This window comes from Orbicella franksi, chromosome 13, assembly GCF_964199315.1.
Source record: "Orbicella franksi chromosome 13, jaOrbFran1.1, whole genome shotgun sequence".
Taxonomy (NCBI): Eukaryota; Metazoa; Cnidaria; class Anthozoa; order Scleractinia; family Merulinidae; genus Orbicella; species Orbicella franksi.
The window spans coordinates 18,328,265-18,350,552 of NC_138157.1; the positions used below are offsets into that span (position 1 = coordinate 18,328,265).

Genomic DNA, 22,288 nt, shown 5'->3' on the forward strand with positions numbered 1-22,288 from the left:
AAAACATTTTTAATATGAAATCTGCGATTCCCCTGTTACTCTGACGCTCTTTGGGCTCGTTCGTGACGGAGAAAAGATTGCGTGACAAGCCAAAAGAACGTCTGCATTCTGTTCTGCAATTCTACACTTTTTTCACGTTTCCTAAACAAGTAAAATAAAACTTGAAGAATTTAAAGCCTAATCGTAGGTTCTGAACCACTGTTGAACCATTACACTTAGCCTGTTTCAGTCGTGAAGCTACCTGAAAGCCTGGAGGGGTACTCCCTCATATGGGCTATAAAGGGTATGTGCAGCCCCTGATTTTTGAGCGGTTTTCGTCTAAAAGGGGCACAGATTTTCACCATTTTGGTGTGAAATAGGGCATGTTTTCACTTTGGCTTGGCATTGGATACTTTGTTTACAAGGGACTATTTTTTTCGCATCAGCATTAGCAAATTTGTAACCCTTGTCAAATCTTTAAATGGAATCCAGTTCTACTAATTTTAATGAGGCCTGAAATGTGGTATCGTTTTTTGCCTGTATTACGCTTAAACGTACTCCAGTCCAATCGATTTGAAATACAAAGCTAATACAAGGTAACGCTCTAGAGCAACTTCCGTAACCAATATTTCGACAAGTAGAAGACTTGTACGGGGCCAAACTAATTTATTCCGTGTGGTGATCAAAGTCAGGCAGTAAAAGGGGAGAGAATAAACTTATTTTAAAACTGATTGTCATCCTAATGAAGTAAAGATAAAACAGTCAATGCTGCTGTTTATGGACGAAAACAAACTGCAGGAGGTGAGAAATGGAAGGGATGTGATGATAAAGAGATCTAATTGGGTACAACTGATTTCATTGTTCGACACACGCGAGAGACCGACATTCTCGTTAATAACGATGAGGCGTGACGTTCTTTACATGAGATTACCTTTTAGTTATCTTAATGATCTTAACACATATTCGCCTTTTATTCTTAAAATTTGGCAATCGCGTTCCCTAACAGCAGAAACCCCAAAGATAATAGAAAGACGTGGACGAGATTTTTTTATAGTCAGTCCCTGAAAAATTAAAATACGTAGAACGAAAAAACAATTAAATCTTAATTTCTGAAAATCAAAGGTTTACAAATTGATAACTGGATATTTCTCTTGTATCTTCAAGCACGACTGGGAGCAAAGCGTGAAAATTTCGGAGTCTCAATGTCGGTTGCTGAGAGTGTAATTAAAACGGAAGCCAATGAAATAACACGAAGCGAACAAAATGGCTTTCCCAACGAAACGTGCCAAACTTCACTGAACTACTGATTTTTATCCAGATTAATGGAGTATATCCGATTGGCTGTAAGAAGCACACAATCAGAATGCAAAGAATCTTAAGTACCACAGGGTTAGGAAAAGATTGATGAATTAAACTTGCCAAGTTTACATTGTTCGCGTCTTTCTGCTTTCTGCCTACGTAATTATGAAGAATCTTTAGGCCGAAAAAAATGCTTTACATGTGATATATTACTCTTCTAGAGACTTGTCTACACAAACTTCTCTCCTAAAAGCAAATATACATAAAAGTTTACCAACCCAGCAATATTGTGAATTATTTTGACAAGAAATCTTCCCTATCTGCAGTGCCCCAATTATATTGAAAATTTTAATATTTTTTCTATAAATTTAATTGATTTATAGGGCACATTTATGGAATGACCCGTTCCCAAACATATTGCTCGTTTCGTCTCGCGCTGACGACAGGGCTTTAGCTCTGCTACTGTTTTTTTGCTATTGTGTTACTTAATTAAACATTTCAGCGATATTGCTTTGTTATTTTGAATCAACCGTAGAAACAAAACGGGAAAAAAGGAAATAGTGGGCCTTGAGACACAATCTGACAGTTCCTGATAAAGAGACTGATACAAGTCTTTTATAATATTCAAAAGCTGAACCCAAAATGAAAGCATCTAAATAAAGCTCTGACTCTTGTTGACGGGCAAGTTTATAACAATTTATAAATGTGAAAAGACTGGGTCATGCTGACGATGTTCTATATAACATATTTTCCGGCGCAGAACAATTCATAGGGAGTGAGTGGGATGGTTGACATCTTTTCTGATAAGCGTGACAGCGAGTGAGAATCTTTAGAAATTAATTTCAATCCTGGTTTCCGTTCAAAACTTTTTAATCAGCTATTTAAGTAAATAGGTTAGTCAAGTTGTTGAGGAAAGGGTTATAAAGGAAACACTGAAATTTTTAATTCATACTAATTTTCTACGGTAGCACGCTGATTTTATTCCAAGGAAGTACGCGGGCTCAGCAGGACTGAACGGCTGATTGGTCGAAATAATGACATGTGCATAATTATTACAAAACCGTACTTGCCTTGACTACTGGTGGGAGGAAGGAAGCGAAGACGGCTGAAGTGAATACTACCTGTAAAAGAATTGGAAGAAAAAGCCAGCGTTTTTCAAGGAATCAATGTTTTGTTCACTGATGATGGATCCCAGAATTGGCTGGATTCAACCAGAGCAAAAGGGTCCAGCTTGTGATAAATGGAGCAACGTGTTGGAGGATGTCACCTCACCAACGGCGAATTTGGTCGAAAATCTTCGTGGAGGGGAATTCATCCCTTTAAATCGCAAAAATACTTTAAACGAAGTAGTGGAGAGTACCGTACTGAATAACATGATAAATTCGGATAAGAATCATGCCAGTAAGAAGAAAAGGTTTGAGAATCAAACCCCATGGCGGTCCAAGGATAAAAGCTACCCAGACGGGCCAGTTGGGTAAGTTTAGTGAGAGTATTGATTATTGTGGAAACGCGACAACCCTCAAGCGTTAAAGCTAATCGCTTCTTCTTTCGTTTGTTAAGGCTTCACGAGGAAATATTGGACTTCTACAATTTTATGAAACCACGAACGGCTGAACATGCTATGCGACAAGAAGTGATAGCGAGGGTTCAAGAAGTCATTTTACGACTCTGGCCTACAGCTGAAGTACGTACGAGGAGAAACTATACCAAGGGCTTTTTCTTTGAATTCTTATAATAGTTCAAAAGAAATTATTTAAACATAAGCTGAAGAGTCAAGAAAGTAACGACTTATTATTCCTTGTATTACATTTCAGGTGGAAGTGTACGGAAGCTTTCGGACGGGGCTCTATCTACCAACCAGGTGAGAGTAGTCGAGTTCTCTTGCGAAGACAGACCAAGTCGTTTGTATGCATTGACAAAAGGTGTTTGATTGTATTTGTGCCGTTAGTGTTTCGTACTTTATTTTATTTCGCTTGGCTGGATCTTGTTGTCGTTGGGTTAACAATCTAACGCAAACGATTTGTGGTGTTTTATGGGCTAAAAGTATTTAAAACAAAAGTTGAACATGTACTTTTCACTTCAATGAATCGTTTTGTGGTGATCAAAATAACGAATAAGGGTGTACACATAATGCAACCCGAGACCGAGGGAGCAGTCGTTCTATTTTGAACGTAAGCACCCTCGAATAGTCTTTGTGTCACACTATTCAATGGCACCTTGTTTTTGTTCATTGAATTTCATTTCTGCCCTCAGCGACATAGATATTGTAGTGTTTGGAAACTGGGAGAGACCACCATTATGGACGCTGGAACAAGCGCTCACTGCAAACAAGATCGCAGAAGTCTCCTCGATCAAGGTCTTGGACAAAGCATCGGTAAGAAAAAAATGACTTGAGTCTTTATTTTATATTCATCTCAGGCTGTTGTGTGTTCTTGTATGCGATTAGAATACGTTAATCTTCTAAAATGTACTTTGGTAAAAAGCTTCATGTTTGTCTTTTAAAATTCTCTACATCCTCTCTCTTCACTGCACTAAGAGGCAGACGTTTTAAAGCTTTTTACTGCTTATTTCACAGCGGACAGCTGTTTGCATTTAACGGGTAGCGTGACAGAGATAATTTTCTTAATAAAGATGTGAAATAGAGGAAGTGTTAGCACTCAAAACAGTCATAAAACTGTGGACATTGGGCGCGAAAATACTTGTCGAATGATTGCTTTATTGATAGCTACACAGTAACTCATTCTCGGTATGCTAATTTATTGCGGGTTCGTCCCTCAGCGAAATTTGAATATATTTTTGTCGCTGTATTTGTCAGACGATGTGCCCTTTGGCATTTCTCAGAAACTAAAACTATAATAGGTTTTGACTGCAAAATGTCTGATTGCTTTTCATTTCCTGTCTCCTTAAAAGAGGAATAACTGTCTATGAGAAGAGAAGGAATACTAGACTGCGTTTAATGTTAGCTGCATAGCTTCCATCATACGCGTAAGCAAACAAATACAAGACGCAATAATTTGTTTTTAAATCCTGAATACGTCTTTTGGTTTAAGTGGACTGTATTCACATCTCAAGGTAAGTGTTGGTTTGTTTGAATGTCTTGTGATCAAGTCATGTTAATGTGACAAGCATGAAAATAATGTAAAGGAGCCTAATAAAAACTTCCCATAGCCAGGTTATAAGACTGTTGTAATGAGAGCCAAACGTAGGTCATGTTTAACATAACAAAACCTACAAAGTGGAGGATAAAAGCCACCAAACCTTCAAATGGCATTTAAATTTCATTTTCAAGTGTTTCTCGTGGAGTTTCAATAATCTTGAGGAGGCAAAGGAACACAGTGACAACTTTTTTGGAATGAGACTATTCCAGTTGCAGTCATGTTTCAAAAAGTGTTTGTTGAACCATTAACTGTTATTGTTAAACCTCCCAACTCAAATACGTTTTCTGATTGGAGGAGAACGTGTCATGGGTCAAAACTCACTAACTTCCTAGGGCAAACAAAACTCACTAACTCCCTAGGGAAGCAACAACTTGAACTTTCAACTTGCATGTGATCAGGACGTGCTCTTTGAAACCGCAGCAAATCTGTGAACCAGCTGGCATCAAGCAAACAATTTCTTCGCAGTTTTTTCTATTTTTGAGTTGGGAGGTATAACAAAACACTAAATGACTGGCCCCAAGGGAAACAGTGAGTTTTGTTTCCCTTTGACCTCAATGTTCCCCCTAGCCTCGCCTCATGGAACATTGAGGGTCTTGGGAAACAAAACTCACTATTTCGCTTGGGGCCAGTCATCAAGGTCAAGAAAATTCTTTGCCATCATTGGGATTTGAACACACCACCTCTGGATTAGACCATTGTTGATATGTTGACTTAACTACGAGGGCAGGTGGGAGCAGATCATTAGTAAGCTACTCTCTATTTGAAATTGCACCCTTTATTGTATGACTGGAAAATTACTTCAGTGTTACTGGTTGAGAGTAGGTTATTTTATCTCTAATTATTAGTTTGCACTGCAGTGAAAGTGAATGTTATTGTACTTAATTTTCTTAGTCACAAATAGTAAATGAGTACCCGTATCAAAGCTTGGGCAATGAAGGATGGGTTTCAGATTTACACTACTCATGATAACTTATGTAATTTTGAGAGAATTGTCCAATATCACTCATAACTTGTAAATGCTGAAAATTTTATTCATTTGATTACCTCTGCTAATGTCTACCTTGCCATGAATCACCTCTGTATTGACCCACGACCTGCTACCTCTGCTGACCTCGCAGTCCAGTTGGTAGAGTAATAATGATTTAATCCACAAGTCATTGGTTCAAATCCCACCAAGGTCAAATATTTTTTTTTACTTCCTTTGGTACTCCACATGACCTTTTTAAGGCTAATGCTTTATTACTCTATTATCTATTTCCCACCTTCTAATATCCATGCAATGTAGCTCAGATTTGCTTTCACAATAAATATTGTACTCTTACTATATGACGGTTTTACTGTACTTCTCCTCCCAGCATTTTGGTGCACTTCCTACTGTCACCAATAAAATATGAAGGCGTACCCCAATTCTATTTTGATAGAAAATATACTTATACATTGGGTAACATTAACCCCTAATTTCAAATTAATGGTGTTCAAAAGATATAAATTGTTTTGTTCCAGTGGAAAATTCATTCTTTGTAAAAAGCACCAACTGTGGTACCGGTAGCTATGGTTATTTTCTTCATTACTAAAATGTTGAAGTTTTAGTATTCACTATTGTTGTTATGAAACACCTGCACTTAAAAGACATTTGTTGTGTTTTCCCTTTACACAGGTTCCAATAATAAAACTCACAGACCAAAAAACTAACGTCAAAGTGGATATCAGCTTTAATGTTCCAGCGGGCTTAAAAGCTGCAGAATTTGTCAAGGTAATAGTCTATTCAGATGCTTTCCTGGTATGTATTTAAAGCATGTCGATGAGTTACATGTGCATATATGCTACCAGATAGTAGATACAGGTGTGAATAAACTTGTGTGAATAATTGTATCATGTTTAGGAACAATAAATTTCAGTTGATGTAAATTTATGCAAATGTGTGACATAGTGTTGTGGTTTGCCCTTAGTGATTAGCATTGCCATTATTTCTTAAAAGAAAAAAAGACATTAGTCATACAGTTGAAATTCGTTAGTTTGGCATAAAATAGTAGCTTTTATTACACAATCTTTATTGCTCTATTTTTTTATCATCACCTTTCCATAATTATTGTGGAACAGTATTGTCTGACATAAACAGAATTTTCAATATTTATTTTAAGTTAAGTGGCTGAGGTGTTATAATATTCATAGATCGTATACCAGTGTTGTTTCTTTGTTGAAAAATGATAAGCGGCGTTACTTAATCTGTTACCTGTAACCTACATGTACATTCTAATTTTTAATCACAAATTAAACATAGTCATGGAACTTACTGTACCGCTTGCAAAGGAAAGAGTGCTCAACTTATTTTGACATCTCTAAGTTAGATAATCAGAAAATCATTTTTGATTTGCATGAGAGTCCATATTAAAACTTGGGCACAAATAGTCAAACTGTTATTTTTAAGAGGAAAACCTTTGCTACTTTTTGTTTTAACTGTTACTGAATTGTGAGTTAGGGCAGCATACAGTGTTGCAGTTCAGTTTTTCTTTGTTTTGGGGGGAAAGAGATTTCATTTACATGTTCCTTTGTCTCATATTCATTACAGCAATATGAAGCAAAGGAAAAAAATTAAACTGAAAGATCTCTTCCAAAGCAAAATTTAAACCTTGACATACACTCCATATGTCTGAGGAATTGGACAATTTGGTAGAAACTTTAGAATTCACTGTCCATGACTTAAATTGTTATTTGCAACAGTGGGCAAAATGAAACATATATATAATTATATTGTTTGTCCTTATTTCAAATGTCAGGCAACTAAACCTGTGAAGTTGGTTGCCCTGGTGAGTCCTTGGTAGTCAGAAATAAAATATATTTGTTGGACTGGAATAGTTACTTAGACATAATATTTCAAATAAAAAAATAAGGTAGTTGTATTTGTGAATTACTTGGAAATAAACTCTAACATCAAAGTAGTTACAGTCTAACTCAGAAAACCGTGAACATTTAAAATATATCTGGAATGTTTATTGTGTTCTAAGCAATCATGAGCGACATCAGTCATGGAAAAAAAATTTAGATTTTTCATTTTTTTGTATGTATATTTCCGAGTCTGAAACTTTGTCTTTGTGTCCTCTGTTTTCATAGGTAAATTATACATCTTATGTACAGTTATCAAAGACAGGGACACAGGCAATTTGATTAATATTCAATTAACTTTATGTCATCACAAACAATAAGCACATCACAAACAATCAACAACAGAACAGTCATAAAAGTCAGGTGTTGTTTTTGATTAATTTGTTTTCTGTGTTTGGTCAGATTGTCTCCCCCAGGCTCTTAGTTTTGATAAATAACTGTTGCCCAGTATTAAACCTTTTTGTTTTTTTAGAGCAACTGCTAATTTTGATAATTATTGTTTGTTTTGAGTTGTTTTATTTATTGAGGAAACTAATCTGTGTTAACAGGAGCAGTATGATTGGTTCTCTGGGTATCTAAATTTTCCATAAGGTCTGTTGGGATGGTCAATCCAGCAACACTATAGATATGGTTTGTTTTTTTCATTTTTCAGGACCAAATAGAACTTTTCCCTTGCTTGCCTCCTCTGGTGTTAGTTTTGAAACAGTTGCTCCTGACACGAGAACTTAACGAAGTGTTCACTGGTGGTATTAGTTCATACAGCCTTATCCTGATGGCCATCAGCTTTCTACAGGTGTGGTTAATCATTATCTACTATCTCCCCACAGTAACAGTACTTTGTCAAGCAGAAATGTTGTGAGGAAAAAAAATTGTTAACTTGGAGATATTATTGATAAACTACCAAACTCCTGTTGCTTCCTTACAGAAAAAATCACGTTGTTCAGTCTTTATACATGTAGCTTACCTTACCTTTCTGGTATGCTTTTGTGTTGCTTTAGTGGCATATCAGGCAATTTTGGTCAAGTGTGGCTATTTTTGACTTGAGGGCATTTCACTAAAGTATGAACAATGCACTTAAGACTAGTTTGATCAGCGGCTTATCAGGTGGCAATTAGGTTTGTATTGTATCTAAATTTGGCCGTAAATCCAGCCTTACCAGGTCAGAGACTTGATGCCACTTGATATCAAAACCTGATTGGCTAGATGCAATCTTGGGTGTAGCAATTCTCATTACTATCCAGCCATGTTTCTACATGGCATGTCATGCCAGTGGTGCTTTTGTACATTTTTAGTCACAACACATGAAGATTGTATGGATTATATCCAGTTGACTTGTACGACATGATGAATTTAAGGGCAAGACTGTGAATTGTATCAGATCCAAACATTAGCAAGCTGTGTTAAGAGTTATTTGAACATCTTTTTTGATTTTCTACAGCATCACCCTCGGAATGAGGGTAGAACAATGAAACACAACCTGGGGGTTCTTCTCATTGAGTTTTTTGAACTCTATGGGCGTAACTTTAACTACACAAATGTTGGCATCCGAGTAAAAGGTGGTGGGACATACTTCAGCAAGCAAGAGGTGGGTTCCAACTATTTATAGAGAGCATTTTGAATAAGAGCAGTTTTCATTTGAGTGTGAAAAAGTTATTGGTTTTGTACAAGTTTACTATGGGAGGGAGGCGCGGTGGGAGGCGCGGTGGCCTCATGGTTGGTGCACTCGTCTCTGGATCGAGTGGTCCGGGTTCGAGCCCTGGCCGGGGACATTGTGTTGTGTTCTTGGGCAAGACACTTTACTCTCGCAGTGCCTCTCTCCACCCAGGTGTATAAATGGGTACCGGCAAACTTAATGCTGGGGGTAACCCTGCGATGGACTAGCATCCCATCCAGGGGGGAGTAAAAATACTCCTAGTCGCTTCATGCTACAGAAACCGGGATGAGCTCCGGCCTGATGGGCCACTTGGCTCGCATGCAGACTTTACCTTTACCTTACCTTACCTTACAAGTTTACTATATGTACACTACATTATTGGCTTAGAAAACTCACGTCACTTTTTCATCCAATCAGAAGTAAAACCAAAACCAGTTATGACACATTTGTATACATTTTCCCACACATTGCCTCAGCTACATATAATTCAAGTGTTGATTCATTCACTGTATTGTCTGTGTCCTTTGTGATTGGCTAGAGTGATTACTTTGGTTTTGGTTTTACAACACTCAATTGAAAACTGCTCTATACCAAAATTTGATTCTGGTGAGTTAGCCTGTCAATTCACAGGGTTGTGTTACCAGTCTCTTTGAGAACTGTGTGATTTCTCTGAGAACTAACGTGTTTTGTGTGTTTCTTGCTGCTCTAAATGGAAGGAAGTTTTAGTATCAATGAAAAAGTAGTTGACACAGCAATATGAGAAACCTTCTATGTAAGTCTTTGTTCTTGCTAAAAATATATTAAGTATTGGGTCTTTTGTCTTGCTAGTTATACTTACCATTGATCTAGTCATTATGTTCAATGTCTATGTGCTCTTTAGGTCTTGCTTAGTATGGGTGATGTCTTCAGTCCATCATGTGCTCTGTTGTGCATTGAAGATCCCTTCACTCCAGGTACAGAGTAATCCTTCTTAACATGTTACGAATAGAACATTCTCTTCTCATTATACCAAGTTACACACTGAAATGTTTGCTCTTTAGAAGTTTTGGTAGTTCAAGTCTGCATAAGAACCGAGTGGCCTATCAGGCCAGATGTTATCCTGGTTTCTGTAGCATGAAGCGACTAGGAGTATTTCTACTCCCCTCTGAATGGCCAATCTATGAAAACATGGCTGAACAACATGCATCGTTTTTCCAATGTCTGTTTAATACAGGTTTTTAACAATAGAAAGGACCATAAAAGTTAAATTTTTAGATGTCTGTGTCCGCTTAATAGAGGTGTCCGTTGAATTCAGGCCTTTTTTACAGTAAATCTGGGGGGAGAAAAGGGGACTTGTGCTGCAGTCCGCTTAATAGAAGGTGTCCCCTTAATATGGGGTCCGCTTAATGCAGGTTTGACTGTATTTGTTTTATAATAATATTGATCAAACTATTTTATATAGATTATGGTTAAACAGAGTATACATAAGGGTCACATGACCAAACTAACAAAACAAAATAATTTTTATACATAATACATGCGACTATTTGAACCAAGTCACTTGGAAAAGAGTTAACCATTCAGAACCTTACTTGAGAACAAAGGATAGTGATCTTTTTCTAGAAATACGGTATTCCATACGTGTAGTTCTTCTACGTTTGCAGGAATGGTATTTGACCCTTTCAAGGCCTTTTTTTAATAAGGAATATTAATATGACTCTTTTACAACGAATACTGAGGGAACCTGTTTTCAATGGACACCCTGTATTAAAGTGCCACTAACCCCAAAAAATTTTTTTCCTTTAATAAAATCTACTAGTTTCCCTGATTACTTCAGTGAAAAATTATCTCGATTGATAAAATCCCTGCATTTCTATAAGCGTTTAAACATGTAATTTCTATGTTCACGACTGCGCAAAGCGGGATCTGGGTCGAGCTACTAGTGACGTCACTTCGGGAACCGGGCTAAAACACTCAAGAGACTTTTGACTGAGCTTCGAGGGCAGTCAGAACATTTTCGGGGTATTTGTGATTCATATTTTATCAAAACTGGACAAGAACTTTAAGTGAAAGAACTGTATCATCTAGCATTACAATTCGGAGTCTAGCTACGATTTGGACAGCTGTGAAGTACATATTTTTTTTCCATTTCGAAGTGCGGGTCGCTAGTCGAGATCGCCACGTTGTATAATTATATTAAGGCCAGGATCGACAATTTGCCGGTCCATTTGGGTTATAAAGGTACAAACAATGACTGAAGAGTTAGCTTACAGCTCTTAAAGGGTTATAGAGATGCCAATGAACACGAAGAGTTGGTAATTTGACTTTACGGAACGTGCAAATTTCGGAGTGACAAAACACTTTTACATTCAAATATTAATTTCCCCCGAAATACAAGTTAAAATGTGATGCAGTCGTAATCCACTCCTGCCTACTTCTCCAGATCATTGATTGAAAATAGTTTTAACATAAGAGATAAGCAGAGATGTCAGCAAACAATATTCGAAGGTGAGGTAACTTTTCGCTTCGTTATTGTCGCCCGACCGTAGAATATGCACATTCAATTACTGTGTACGAACACGAGCTACACAAATTTGCATATTCCGAACTAGTGAAATCATGGAAAATCCTTCAACAAGATCTTGAAAAGAGATTCAGTATACTTTCAGTTCAATGAATACATTTCTACTTCACTGTTATTTTGAATGAAATGTCCATTTTACGCACGCTAATAACCTGGGAGTCCTCGACTTATTAGTTTGCGTTTCGGTTGACTGATAAGTGCATTCTCTTTTCAGCACAACAATCTCCATCGGTTGCTATAGGGTCGAATCTCAATCGTTTGTTTCACTTTCCTCATATATTTATAAATGCTTGATCCATTCTAAGTTTGTAATTTAGATGTATTTCGTTCCTCGAAGATGAAACTCCAAGAGCAAAACAATTTTGTATTCGGAATGGCCATTGAGAAACACAGCCAGATTACAGGCAACCTCCAGCGTGCATGTGTTTTTATTAAAATCCACAAATACATAGCTAGTTCACCAGTTCGAAGCCTCAACAATCTTCTTCGTGTCGTTGTAGAACGTAGGTTTAGTTTACTATTCGTTTAGACAAGTCAAGTCTCTATTTCAAAACGTAATGCGTTTAATTTACCGTGTAATTTCGTCACCTATAGTTTCGTCTGGGACTCACATCGGAGGATCGTTTGCGCTCGAAATAGTCAGATGGCTCCCAGCTTATCCCAAATTCGTGTCTTATGCAGTACCTAGACAATTTTAAGCTTTCCACTAGAGATAGAGAAGAATATACAGGCCATGAAAATCTCTAGGTTTTTACAGTAACGGCGAACCCGAGATCGAAGAAATCTTCAACGGCTCCCCGGCGTTAGCTTTGCACAGATCAGCCCACTTCTTTGGTCTTTTTCTCGTTTCTGGCAGAGTTTCATCGAGATAGAGGTATTGAATGAAGAGGAATACTCTATTCTACACATCCTGTATTGCTACAGCCTCCAACAACATATCTTCCTTGCATTCTGCAACGATTTTGACACACTGTTGCATGTTCCCATACATTCTTCTCAGAAACAAAATATTGTTATTCCCGAAGTGACGTCGAAGGCCAGCTCGTCCCATTCTCCGCTATTCCTCGGTCGTGAACATGGAAATGGGCAAATTTGCAAACTTTAAAAATTCATGGAAAATTAACGAAAATAGCTAAAACGATAATTTTTTTCGCAGTGGTGATCAGGAGAAAAAGGAAATTTATATTAGCGAAAACAATTTTTGGGGTTAGTGGCACTTTAAGTGGAGGGTCCCAAGGGTGTCCACTTTATACATGTTTGACTGTAAATACAATGATATAGTTTCTGAGAGTAATTCTACAATACCCAACATTCCTTTAAATGGCATTTGACACAATGTATAATTCATTTTCTGTATTAAGCAGACATAAGAGTATAAACTCTACATAAAGGGTTTTCTCCTGTGCGTGGTTCTGTTTAAAGTAGAATTCATTCAAAAAGCAAATACACCCTGTCAGCTTTCCAATGCCTGCAGAGGTGCAAAATAATTGATATAAATTAATGTTATGCCAGTCATTACTTGGATTTGCTAAGGTTGTTTTAGTTGCCAACAGTAATTTTATGAAATTCATGTATCTTTTTGTGTTCTTGTGGCAGGTAACTACATAGGTAAGAGTTCCTATAAATTTATGGATGTCAAACAAGCATTTGAATTTGCCTATCAAACCTTGAGCAAAGCTGTTTTGAAGGATTTTTCTAATACCCATGACAGGTAAGAAAGTGAAAACCATGGCAAGAGTTAAACGCATATGTAGAGACTAAGATTTATTGAGAAGTTTATATGAAGCTAGCGGAGAACTAACAAGTTTTTCTTAGTTAATGTTTTCCATTCTATTAACCCCTTAACTGGCAGTTTGCCACTTCAGAAACAAGAAGGAAACTGGAGCACGTCTCATCTTGCAGTGGCTCGTGAGACCTTTACCTGGGACAAAACAAAAGACAAGAAGCTATTAAGTTCCCAGTAATGATCCCACAAGCGACTGATTTCTTCTTGTTTCTAAAGTGGCAAATTGCATATCTGTAATAGGACCTGCAGTTAGCTCTTATTAACCAAGCAGGAGGTCTGTATGGGAGAATCTTGACCAAGGTTGTGTCTGTAACCACGACCGAGGTCAAGATTCTCCCATACAGACCAACTAAGTTCAGTAAAGTTACTTCCCACCTTCAAGAGTGAAAAAAATCATTTTTTCTTTTATTTGCCTAAATTGAAGTTTATCATTTTATCTAACATTTACAGAAAAAAAAACTTAAAAATCTCAAAAATCGCTGACGTTATTCAACAAAATTTGTTTTCCAATAAAAGTTAATGAATAATGAAGGTGTCAAAATCTCATAAGTAGGTGACGTCTTGGAGGAAATTTCGCGGGAAGCGGGTTCTTATTTCATGTGATTTGCATATTTTCTTTGTGCATTGCGCATTCGAGTTTCATGGAGAAATCTAAAACAGAAAGAAGTCCTTGGGTAAAATCAATGAAAAAACCAGGGCCAAAGAAGAGAAAAAGGAAAGGTTTTGGGCAAGAAAGGAAAAAAAAGCCTCGCAGAAAGCGACAAAGGCTCTTGGTTCGGCCAAGCACCTTTGTCGCCTTTTTGCTTTCCTTTGACTTCAAATAATTTATAAATCAACAAAACACAACCTACCCCAAAGACCTCATTTTAGATATTAGAGCAGCCCGAATGTTCTCGCTCGATTCAATTGATTCTTCTTCGGTTGATGCGTTTTGTTTCTTGACGTGGGATTTCACCTTGCCTTTGGCAACTTTACCCATTACCAGGATTGCTTTTCTTTCGTCTTGCCGGTCAAAAGATCGAAAACGTGACTGTAATGCAACACTTTTCCCGGGAAATTCTAACCCATTGTAGTTGACACCAGGAGGTCCTGTTACGCCATTGGCTTGCAGTTTCAAGAGGCGACATAATCTCCTGGGGCGGCGCGAGTTGTTTACAAACCTTTTTGAGCGAAAATCTCGCGTTTGATTTCTCGTAGAATGTGTCGACTTTGAGCGAATTAATAGGGTATGTAGATTTCACGGATTTTTGTAAAATTTGGCCAAAGCATTCCACGGATAATAACAAACAAAACAGTGTCAGGAAATTACCATATTTGAAATCTTTTTTTCCCGTGACGACCATTTACGTAACGCGTCTCGTATGTTTTTAGCTTCTTCAACTTTGGACTAGGATATCTTGTTAACCAATCAGAATATCGAAAAAGCCTGACACCGTTTTGTTGATTGGTGCCTGTTGAATAAGACTGTGCAGCCATTTTGCTCGTGCCGCGGCATTTGATACCCGATTAATTCACAAGAACAACTCTCGGTCATTTCATGGTTTACCGGCTGCTGACACTTCCCAAAAGAAAAAGTCACTTAAATTATATTTTTCTCAAAAACTACATTTATTAAGCTTTCTACTGATATATAGTTTGTTTAGGTTTTATTGAAACTGGTGCATGTACGATTTTTTTCTGAAGGGCACCCGCAAAGGTGGGAAGTAACCTTAATAAGATGTTTGTTATATGGCAAACAGGAAAAATTTAATTCGTTTAATGTAACTGGTTTGTAGTTAACTGACGTTTTGCTTGTGAACAGCGATAAGCTGAACTTAATTCTGCCAAAGTTTGCTCATCGTCTTTACTTTTTTTCTCATCAGGCTTTTTGGTGCTTCAATAAATAAATATTCTTAGAACAAAATAGTCAATATTTTTGCATTTTAGTTTGCAATTTTTTCACCGCAAAACATTACTGGTCTAGATCCCAGTCGAGATGGGAAAATCTAGACTGCTTTTAATATAGATTTCAGCCAATCAAATTTGTGAATTTGGTAGTTACCAGTCCTTGTGAGACACAGCCATATAATAAGTAGTAATTACTAACCAGGATGGCCTAGGGCTGAGTATGGTTAGGGGTTGTTTTGGTTTTGTATGTGAGCAGACTGAGACCTCTCCATGTGACCTTAGTTCACCATGAGTTAAAATCACTTCTTTGCTAGAAAGATTTTGGGAGGTTGGGAACTTTCCTTCCTCAAATTTTTATTTCACAGAATGTAAACAGATGAATGCTTGGAGGAAAAAAAATCAATAACAGAGGCATCACACTGGAAATCACAAAACAAAATACATTTGGATAGTGAGAAAGGGCTAATACAACAGAATATGGAAAAGGAAACTTGTATTTGATCATTTCTTTGAGTTTTACAGAAGATTGTCTGAACAACAGAAATTATTTCGTTTGTTTGCATTCAACCTTTTGAAACCTAAATAATGACTGACGTAAGTTGAGTTATAAGCATAGCACATGTAATCTGGTTTTGGTTCAAAGTGTACTGCATATAGCGTGGGGAATGTCATGTTTTTTGTAACACGGGATCTGTTTTGGTTCAAACAGCCATCCCAGTTTTAAGCTTGCTAGAACTTTCTGTATTACTCTTATGGGTATTTTGGTTGCCTTTTACTTTTAGTGTCTATAATTGGACCTCTTCTGACTGTTTAACTGATGCTCTTTGTTTGACAGAAATCTAGAGAAGAGTGAAGAGGAAACAGGTGGTTACCTCAGCCGGATTGTGCGCTTGACAGATAACGTAGTTGAATATCGTGATTGGGTAGCCAGTGTGTGGTCAGCATACAGTGCTCCATTAATAACTCAAGTTAGCCAGTCAGCTCCAACATATGCTAGTATAGCAAACAGACACATTCAACCTGGTGTTTTTAAGACTCAAGGAGTAGCATCACAAGATGTCTGCAACAAAAGTGCCACATGGCCTCTAGGAAGATCACAATCAAATGTTGAAACATATGTCTCGGTAAACAACATGATTTCAGAGAAAGAGCGAGAGCCATTGGTCAGACATCCAAGTGCTGACGGCCTTTATGCTCTTGCTGGGGGAATTGAAATGAAACTGAACACAAACTCGGTGTGGACAGCAACCTCTGTTCGGAAACTAGCAGATTCACTTGCCCAGGACAACATAGCAAAGAAAAAGATGACTAGTGAAACAAAAACTCTTAACAGTGCAGGTAATGTTAAATCTTCTTCAACTCCAAAACCTTCAGCTGAGAACTCTGGTGGCACAAGTTCTTCATCACCAGTTACCTCTTATTCAGGGGTGATAAAACAGTCGTTGATTTCTTCATCAAAACAAACCCTGGTGACAACAACAAAGACCTCAGTACTTGACTTTTCATCAAAGTCTAAAACTGTGTCAGTTTTGGGACCGACAAGTAGTGGTGTGCAAAAAAAGGCTGATGAACATAAGACCTCGACAACAAATAACAATGTAAGTTGCAACAGAAAATCTTTAAGGTTGCAAAATGTGTAAGTGATTGATCATTAAGAATAGATTTCATATTTCAACAAGATACCATAAAAACCCAAGGATAAGCCCCCCTTGTACCCAATTTCTTTGTTCCCCTTGACTAGTGGTAGGGAAATGAGTAACCCTGGAAAGATCTGAGTTAAAGTCTGAAAATACCAGACTTCTGGTTAAATCACTACTTTGATAATGTTGGCCATACAGTTTTAGCTTGACAAATGTAGCGACTCTGTGTAAGTGGGAACCCTCCTGGTGATGCCATGAACACTTCATCTTTCTCAAGTACTTATATGTTGGGGAGTAATAATCAGAGAGTGTTTTGCTAGATTTCTAAACACAGAGAAGGTAGTTGAAAATATGATGTACAGCATAGAATTTTCATGACCTTGAAGGTGTTTGGAGATGGGGTGAAACACTCTCTTGAGTGTTTGATGCATCTTCCTAATCGAAACTAGAGGAGAAAACAGAGGAATTAAATTGTCAAAAAGTGTGCTAATGAAGATCAGGTGTCGAAACACTCTCACACTAAAGCCTTATGATTTCTTTCATGTAGACTTAATGATTTATTAACGAGTTTGAGAATTCCATTTCCATGAGTGGAATAAGAATTATCATTCTGAAGTAACAATTCTAGCAGCACTGAGAAGTGCTTATGTTGTGACTGAATGAAGTACAACAGGAGCTAGAGAACATCACAACTGTTTCTGAACAAATCTCATTAAAACTATTATTCAGCATTCAGCCAATCCAGGATAACAATTTTTCAACAAAGTATTTTCACTCATTGATAGGTGTTTGACAATATCAGATTCCACTTTGGAATACAATTTTCCAGAATACTGTTTTTATCCATTTGCTGTTGATGACAAAGTTAAAAAAGAAATATTCTTATTTCTCAACTTGACAATCTCAAGGTTTAAATATGTTTAATTTCCATGTTTACTTTTTGCTGGAATTTAGAATACGGTGGTTGCTAGTTCACCAAAGTTGGATTTGATGACTTCTAGCCACCTGAGCAAAGACAATGGCATAGGAAAACAAAGCTCTTCTCCTGCAGCTGTTTTGATCCATAAAAAGAACAATAACAACAGCAATCAAAACAACAACAACAACAACAACAACTGCAAAAGTCACACAAACAGCAGATCAAAGAGTCCTGCCAAACAGAAACATGGAAAATCACCAAAGAGCAAAAAGGGTAGGAGCTCATGACAAAGTTGAAAAGACTGCAGAGGTTTGGAGAACCATGATTCTCTTTTTCTCTTCCAGGAATACTACACTCTAAATTGTCATATGATATTTCAAACATGCATTTACATCATGAAAAATATTACTATAGTCTTTTAGGGGGCATTGAAACAGGAATCAATTCAAGAAAAATTTAAATTATAGTTTTCAAAAGAAAAAAAAGCAGTATGTACCATAGTATTTTTTAATGAACAAGAAAATGATGTACAATTTCTGTTAGATGGAAATTTCTCCTCCATTTTGCCATTCTCCTTTCTTGTAAGGCATTTGACAATTTGTGTTTCAAGAGTTAAGAAATAATTAATTTAAAAATTTAATCTTTCACCTTTTTGGGAAAAAGCTTTGTATCCACAGGAGGATAGTTGTATTTAAGCATGCAAACCATTGTAAAATAATTGTAAATTAATTAATTGTAATACTGTGTAGTTAGTACATTGTATGGTTTACACACTGATTAGACCTTAAGTGTGATCATATTCTGCTCTTTGTTTAGTATTTAAACATCAGAGAGTCAATTATTTTGTTGTTTGTTAACATTATACTGACAATAGCAGTGTAAACAATGTATATTTGTGTTATAATTTTCAAAGTGCTAGTGACTGTCTTGTGTTTTTTGCTTAAGGTACATGCTAATATGTGTTTGATGAAAATAAGTATTGACAGTATTTATTTGAAATATTTACTAGGCTTCATTTTACTATGATCTTTTATCTTTCTTTGGGTTTGTTGGTAATTTTATTTCACACAGGTGGTGGAAAATAATAGCCTTAATCTTTTTATTGCCATGAAAGTCTGTCTTTTCTATTTAAGTTGACTGTCGTTTTGGTTGAAATAGCAGATGGCTTAATTGATGGTAAAAAAAAAAAATTAAAAAACAAAATTTGAAATTGTAACGGGGGCTATGCATGAAGGCTTTCCTTGTGCTATGTAGAATTTATTAAAGTGTTTTTACTGTCATAGCAAAGTTAAAATAAACACCTTGTATGAGAAATCTCAAGAAACATTTTTTTTACAAAACTGGAACAGGAAGCTTTTCGTGTCTTCTTGGAGAAGAAGAAGGAGAATTTATAAGAATTAAGTGTTTCAAAAAAAAGAACAAAATAACAAACTGAACCGATTTCTAATAAATATGTTACGTCTTTAAATATGCACCTTTGAATGTTATGTCATAGAATTATCTATTTTGCATTCCAGTATATAATGTTTTCACTTGAGGGTATATATTTGTCAAACATTATGCAAAGTGTTATTTATGAAATTTAATTCATTTTTAAAATAAATGTAGAATGGGTCGTTGCTGCTGTAGGGTGACTTATAGTTTCTGAACTTGTTAAAATGAGGAAAGCCTTGATTGCAGATTGTTATATATTTTCTGGAAAAGATGAGAAATCAAGCGTCACGACCAGATTCAACTCTGTATCACAGAGAATAAGTTTGTATTATAGACTTAGTTTTGTTTTATTTTGTTTTTCAGTTTCGTTTGAATCCAGGAGGGGTTTTGTTTGATTTTGTGTTTTCTTATAGTAAAACACATTCATATCTCTTTCTTGTTTTTTCTTCTTTTCATTCAAAAAAAAAACTACTCGGCAGTACTGTACGTAGTGTTTCAAACCTTTTTTTTTTCTCAACATAAGCTTGTGGATGTGACCGACAGTTTGTTGGGCTGGCCTTTTTGAAATCACTCTCCCAGTCAAAAATAGTGAAATGAATATTTCTTACAATAATATATTTGATGGCAAATGCTTGCAAAATTTACACAAGGACATCCCATGAGCTATAGGTCATGGGAGCAAAAAAATTAAAAGGATGGAGTTACAATTTTGTTTACATCATACTGAGTTTGTTAGATCTTGTTCCAATTCTCATGTCGGCGTGACAAATATGTGTTCATACGCATTGTAGGCTTTTAGTAGAAGTTTTGTTCCGTGGGAATTTACAGTGTAAAGGGTTGAATATTGCAATTTAACAGTATGGATTTCCTGTAACCTTAATATCACTATTAAGACAGTAGTTCTTGGTGTTAATTAAAACCAGGCAGGTCAAAATCAAGAAAGGAAGTTTTAGCAAGTCCTTTTAGTACCATGCAACCTCAATCCAGTGAACTGTGAATGTTTGAGAAGCCAAAGCCATTACTTTCGTTAACCACTGCTCAAATAATTATAAAATGTTCATTGTGTTTCTGAAAGACCAGTTCATGACTATATCAGTGGCCGGTTCCACAGGTCAGTCATCCATTTTTCTGTCTTGTATGTCTGTTCCTTTTAACCAGATGTTCATCAAATTGGGGTTTCACTGTAGTACCTAAAGAGTCGGAGTCTCCCGTACTTAATTTATTATCTGCACATGTTAAATGTGCCAGGATGGCTTTTATGGTCATGTACGTTGCACAAGGTGTCACTAGTCAAGAGAAGCTTGCCCTTACCATAAATTTTCACCGACAGTGGCAGACTCAATTGAGTAATTCTTTTGTCATTTAGCCAAAGAAAGTCAAGTGATCAAGTTGATTTTCTTGAGAGTGATTATGGAGTCGAAACGCAATGAAAAACAGGAGCCTATCTTGACTTGAGGACCCTGCTAGCAACGTAGTTGACCACATGGGGCTAGACTGAATAGAAAGGAAATGCTTGAATTTGTTTTATCAAAGCATAAGTTTTTCTCGTATTAAGTTGTTGTATTCAGAATTCAGTTTAATTTCAATTACTGAACTGGTTTCAGCGGTAGTCCAGTTTATACTTAGCTTCTCGAGCCTGCTTTAAATATTACCTTTAGCCAATAACAGAAGGTAGCTGAGAAGGATGTCTATTAAATGTTTTAAGGCTGACTTTAGGAGTCAAATAGAATTGGTCGATTGGTGACTAGCTCCCAGCGAAATGCACCCATCAACAATATTTAAAGACTTTAAATTAAATTTAACATGCGTTGAATAAGTAAAAGTAATATGTTTGTACATTATTGTAAGTCGTTAAACTGATTTTATGTATATAGAAAATTAAGGCTCGAGGAGAGTTTGCGCTATATTTTGAAACGCATGAAAGTATCTGAATTGCATACTACGTTCTCAGAAAATATTAGATTTTTTATACTGACGTTATGTAAAATTACAAAAGTCTTCCAAAAAAATTAATAAAGTTGTGTCAGATCACAAATAAAAGTCCTGGTTTTAATGAAAGCCTAACTTGACCCCGGCCTCGAGGCCCGAAATAGTCCCTCTTTGTCCTCAACTCGTACCCAGAGCGTTCTCGTGCATAAGCGTCGTTGCATGGCGGGAAACAAAGTGCGGGGCTTGATGACGGGCAGCGAGACTCGCTTTCGTCCTCAAAATCGTCTATCCCTGCTTAGCCGGTAGGGCCTTTGGCCGAGGAAAAGGCTGTTCTGGAGGCGTGATTTGATTGGATAGATGCTTGAAATAAGATTGTCACCTATTCGCTGCTAGTTCCTTCCTAAAATATCCACTTGTTGATCCCCAACTTAAACAGTTTGATTACACTACCTACAGACCTTCAAAGATTTTAACAAATGTTACTATATGGCTTGTGTTTATAGCCGATATGACGCGCGCTCTGATTGGCTAATTCTAGGGTATTCTCCAGTAATGCCCACGGACCGATTACGGGCATGCAAAAACAAAGCAAAAAGCCATATAACTCGAAAGTTCCGTTTAACGGAGAAATCTCAAACCTCGGCCTTGCCGTGTGAGATTTTCCCGTAGAGACTGAACGATCGAGGTTAATAAGTAGCTATTATTATATGGCCCTGTCTCACAAGGACTGGGAACTACCAAACTCACGAATTTGACTGGCTGAAGTCGATATTGAAACGGTCTAGATTTTCCCATCTAGACCGGAAATGTAGTGAAAAAAAACTGAAATGCAAAATCATTGACTATTTCTTCTAATAATATTCATAGAAGTGCCAAAAGCCTAATGAGGATAAAAAGTAGAGGACGAGCAAACTTTGGCAGAATTAAATTCAGCTCATCGCAGTTCATAAGCAAAATGTCAGCTAGTACAAACCAGTTACATTAAACGAATTAAATTGTTCTTGTTTGTCATATAATAAACATCTTATTAACCAAGCTTAGGGAAGGTACGTTGTTTATTGGGGGGGGTGGGTGGGTCGGGGTATTTTAGAAATTTTTTCCGAAAAAAGTCGTGGCCCTCCCACTTCCCAGAATGGATTAATACATGACCCTTCACA

General features: G+C 36.8%; 1 protein-coding gene across 1 annotated transcript; it reads left to right on the forward strand.

Moving 5' to 3' along the window:
- Window positions 1-1,802: 1,802 nt before the first annotated feature.
- Window positions 1,803-22,059, forward strand: LOC145464919 (terminal nucleotidyltransferase 4B-like). Its single transcript, XM_081448734.1, has 11 exons — window positions 1,803-2,752; window positions 2,839-2,962; window positions 3,093-3,139; window positions 3,532-3,652; window positions 6,094-6,189; window positions 7,972-8,112; window positions 8,758-8,904; window positions 9,854-9,926; window positions 13,133-13,247; window positions 16,045-16,807; window positions 17,804-22,059. Exons 1-11 carry the CDS (start codon window positions 2,445-2,447, stop codon window positions 18,053-18,055), a joined length of 2,187 nt encoding a protein of 728 aa, XP_081304860.1. The 5' UTR covers window positions 1,803-2,444; the 3' UTR covers window positions 18,056-22,059.
- The last annotated feature ends 229 nt before the right edge of the window (window positions 22,060-22,288 follow it).

Excerpts from the sequence above, each read along its gene's own strand:
- LOC145464919 (XM_081448734.1), top strand. The coding sequence starts at position 2,445 with ATGTTTTGTTCACTGATGATGGATCCCAGAATTGGCTGGATTCAACCA. Across the intron at positions 6,190-7,971 it reads AAGCTGCAGAATTTGTCAAG|GACCAAATAGAACTTTTCCC; the intron begins GTAATAGTCTAT and ends TTCATTTTTCAG. Across the intron at positions 8,905-9,853 it reads CATACTTCAGCAAGCAAGAG|GTCTTGCTTAGTATGGGTGA; the intron begins GTGGGTTCCAAC and ends TGTGCTCTTTAG.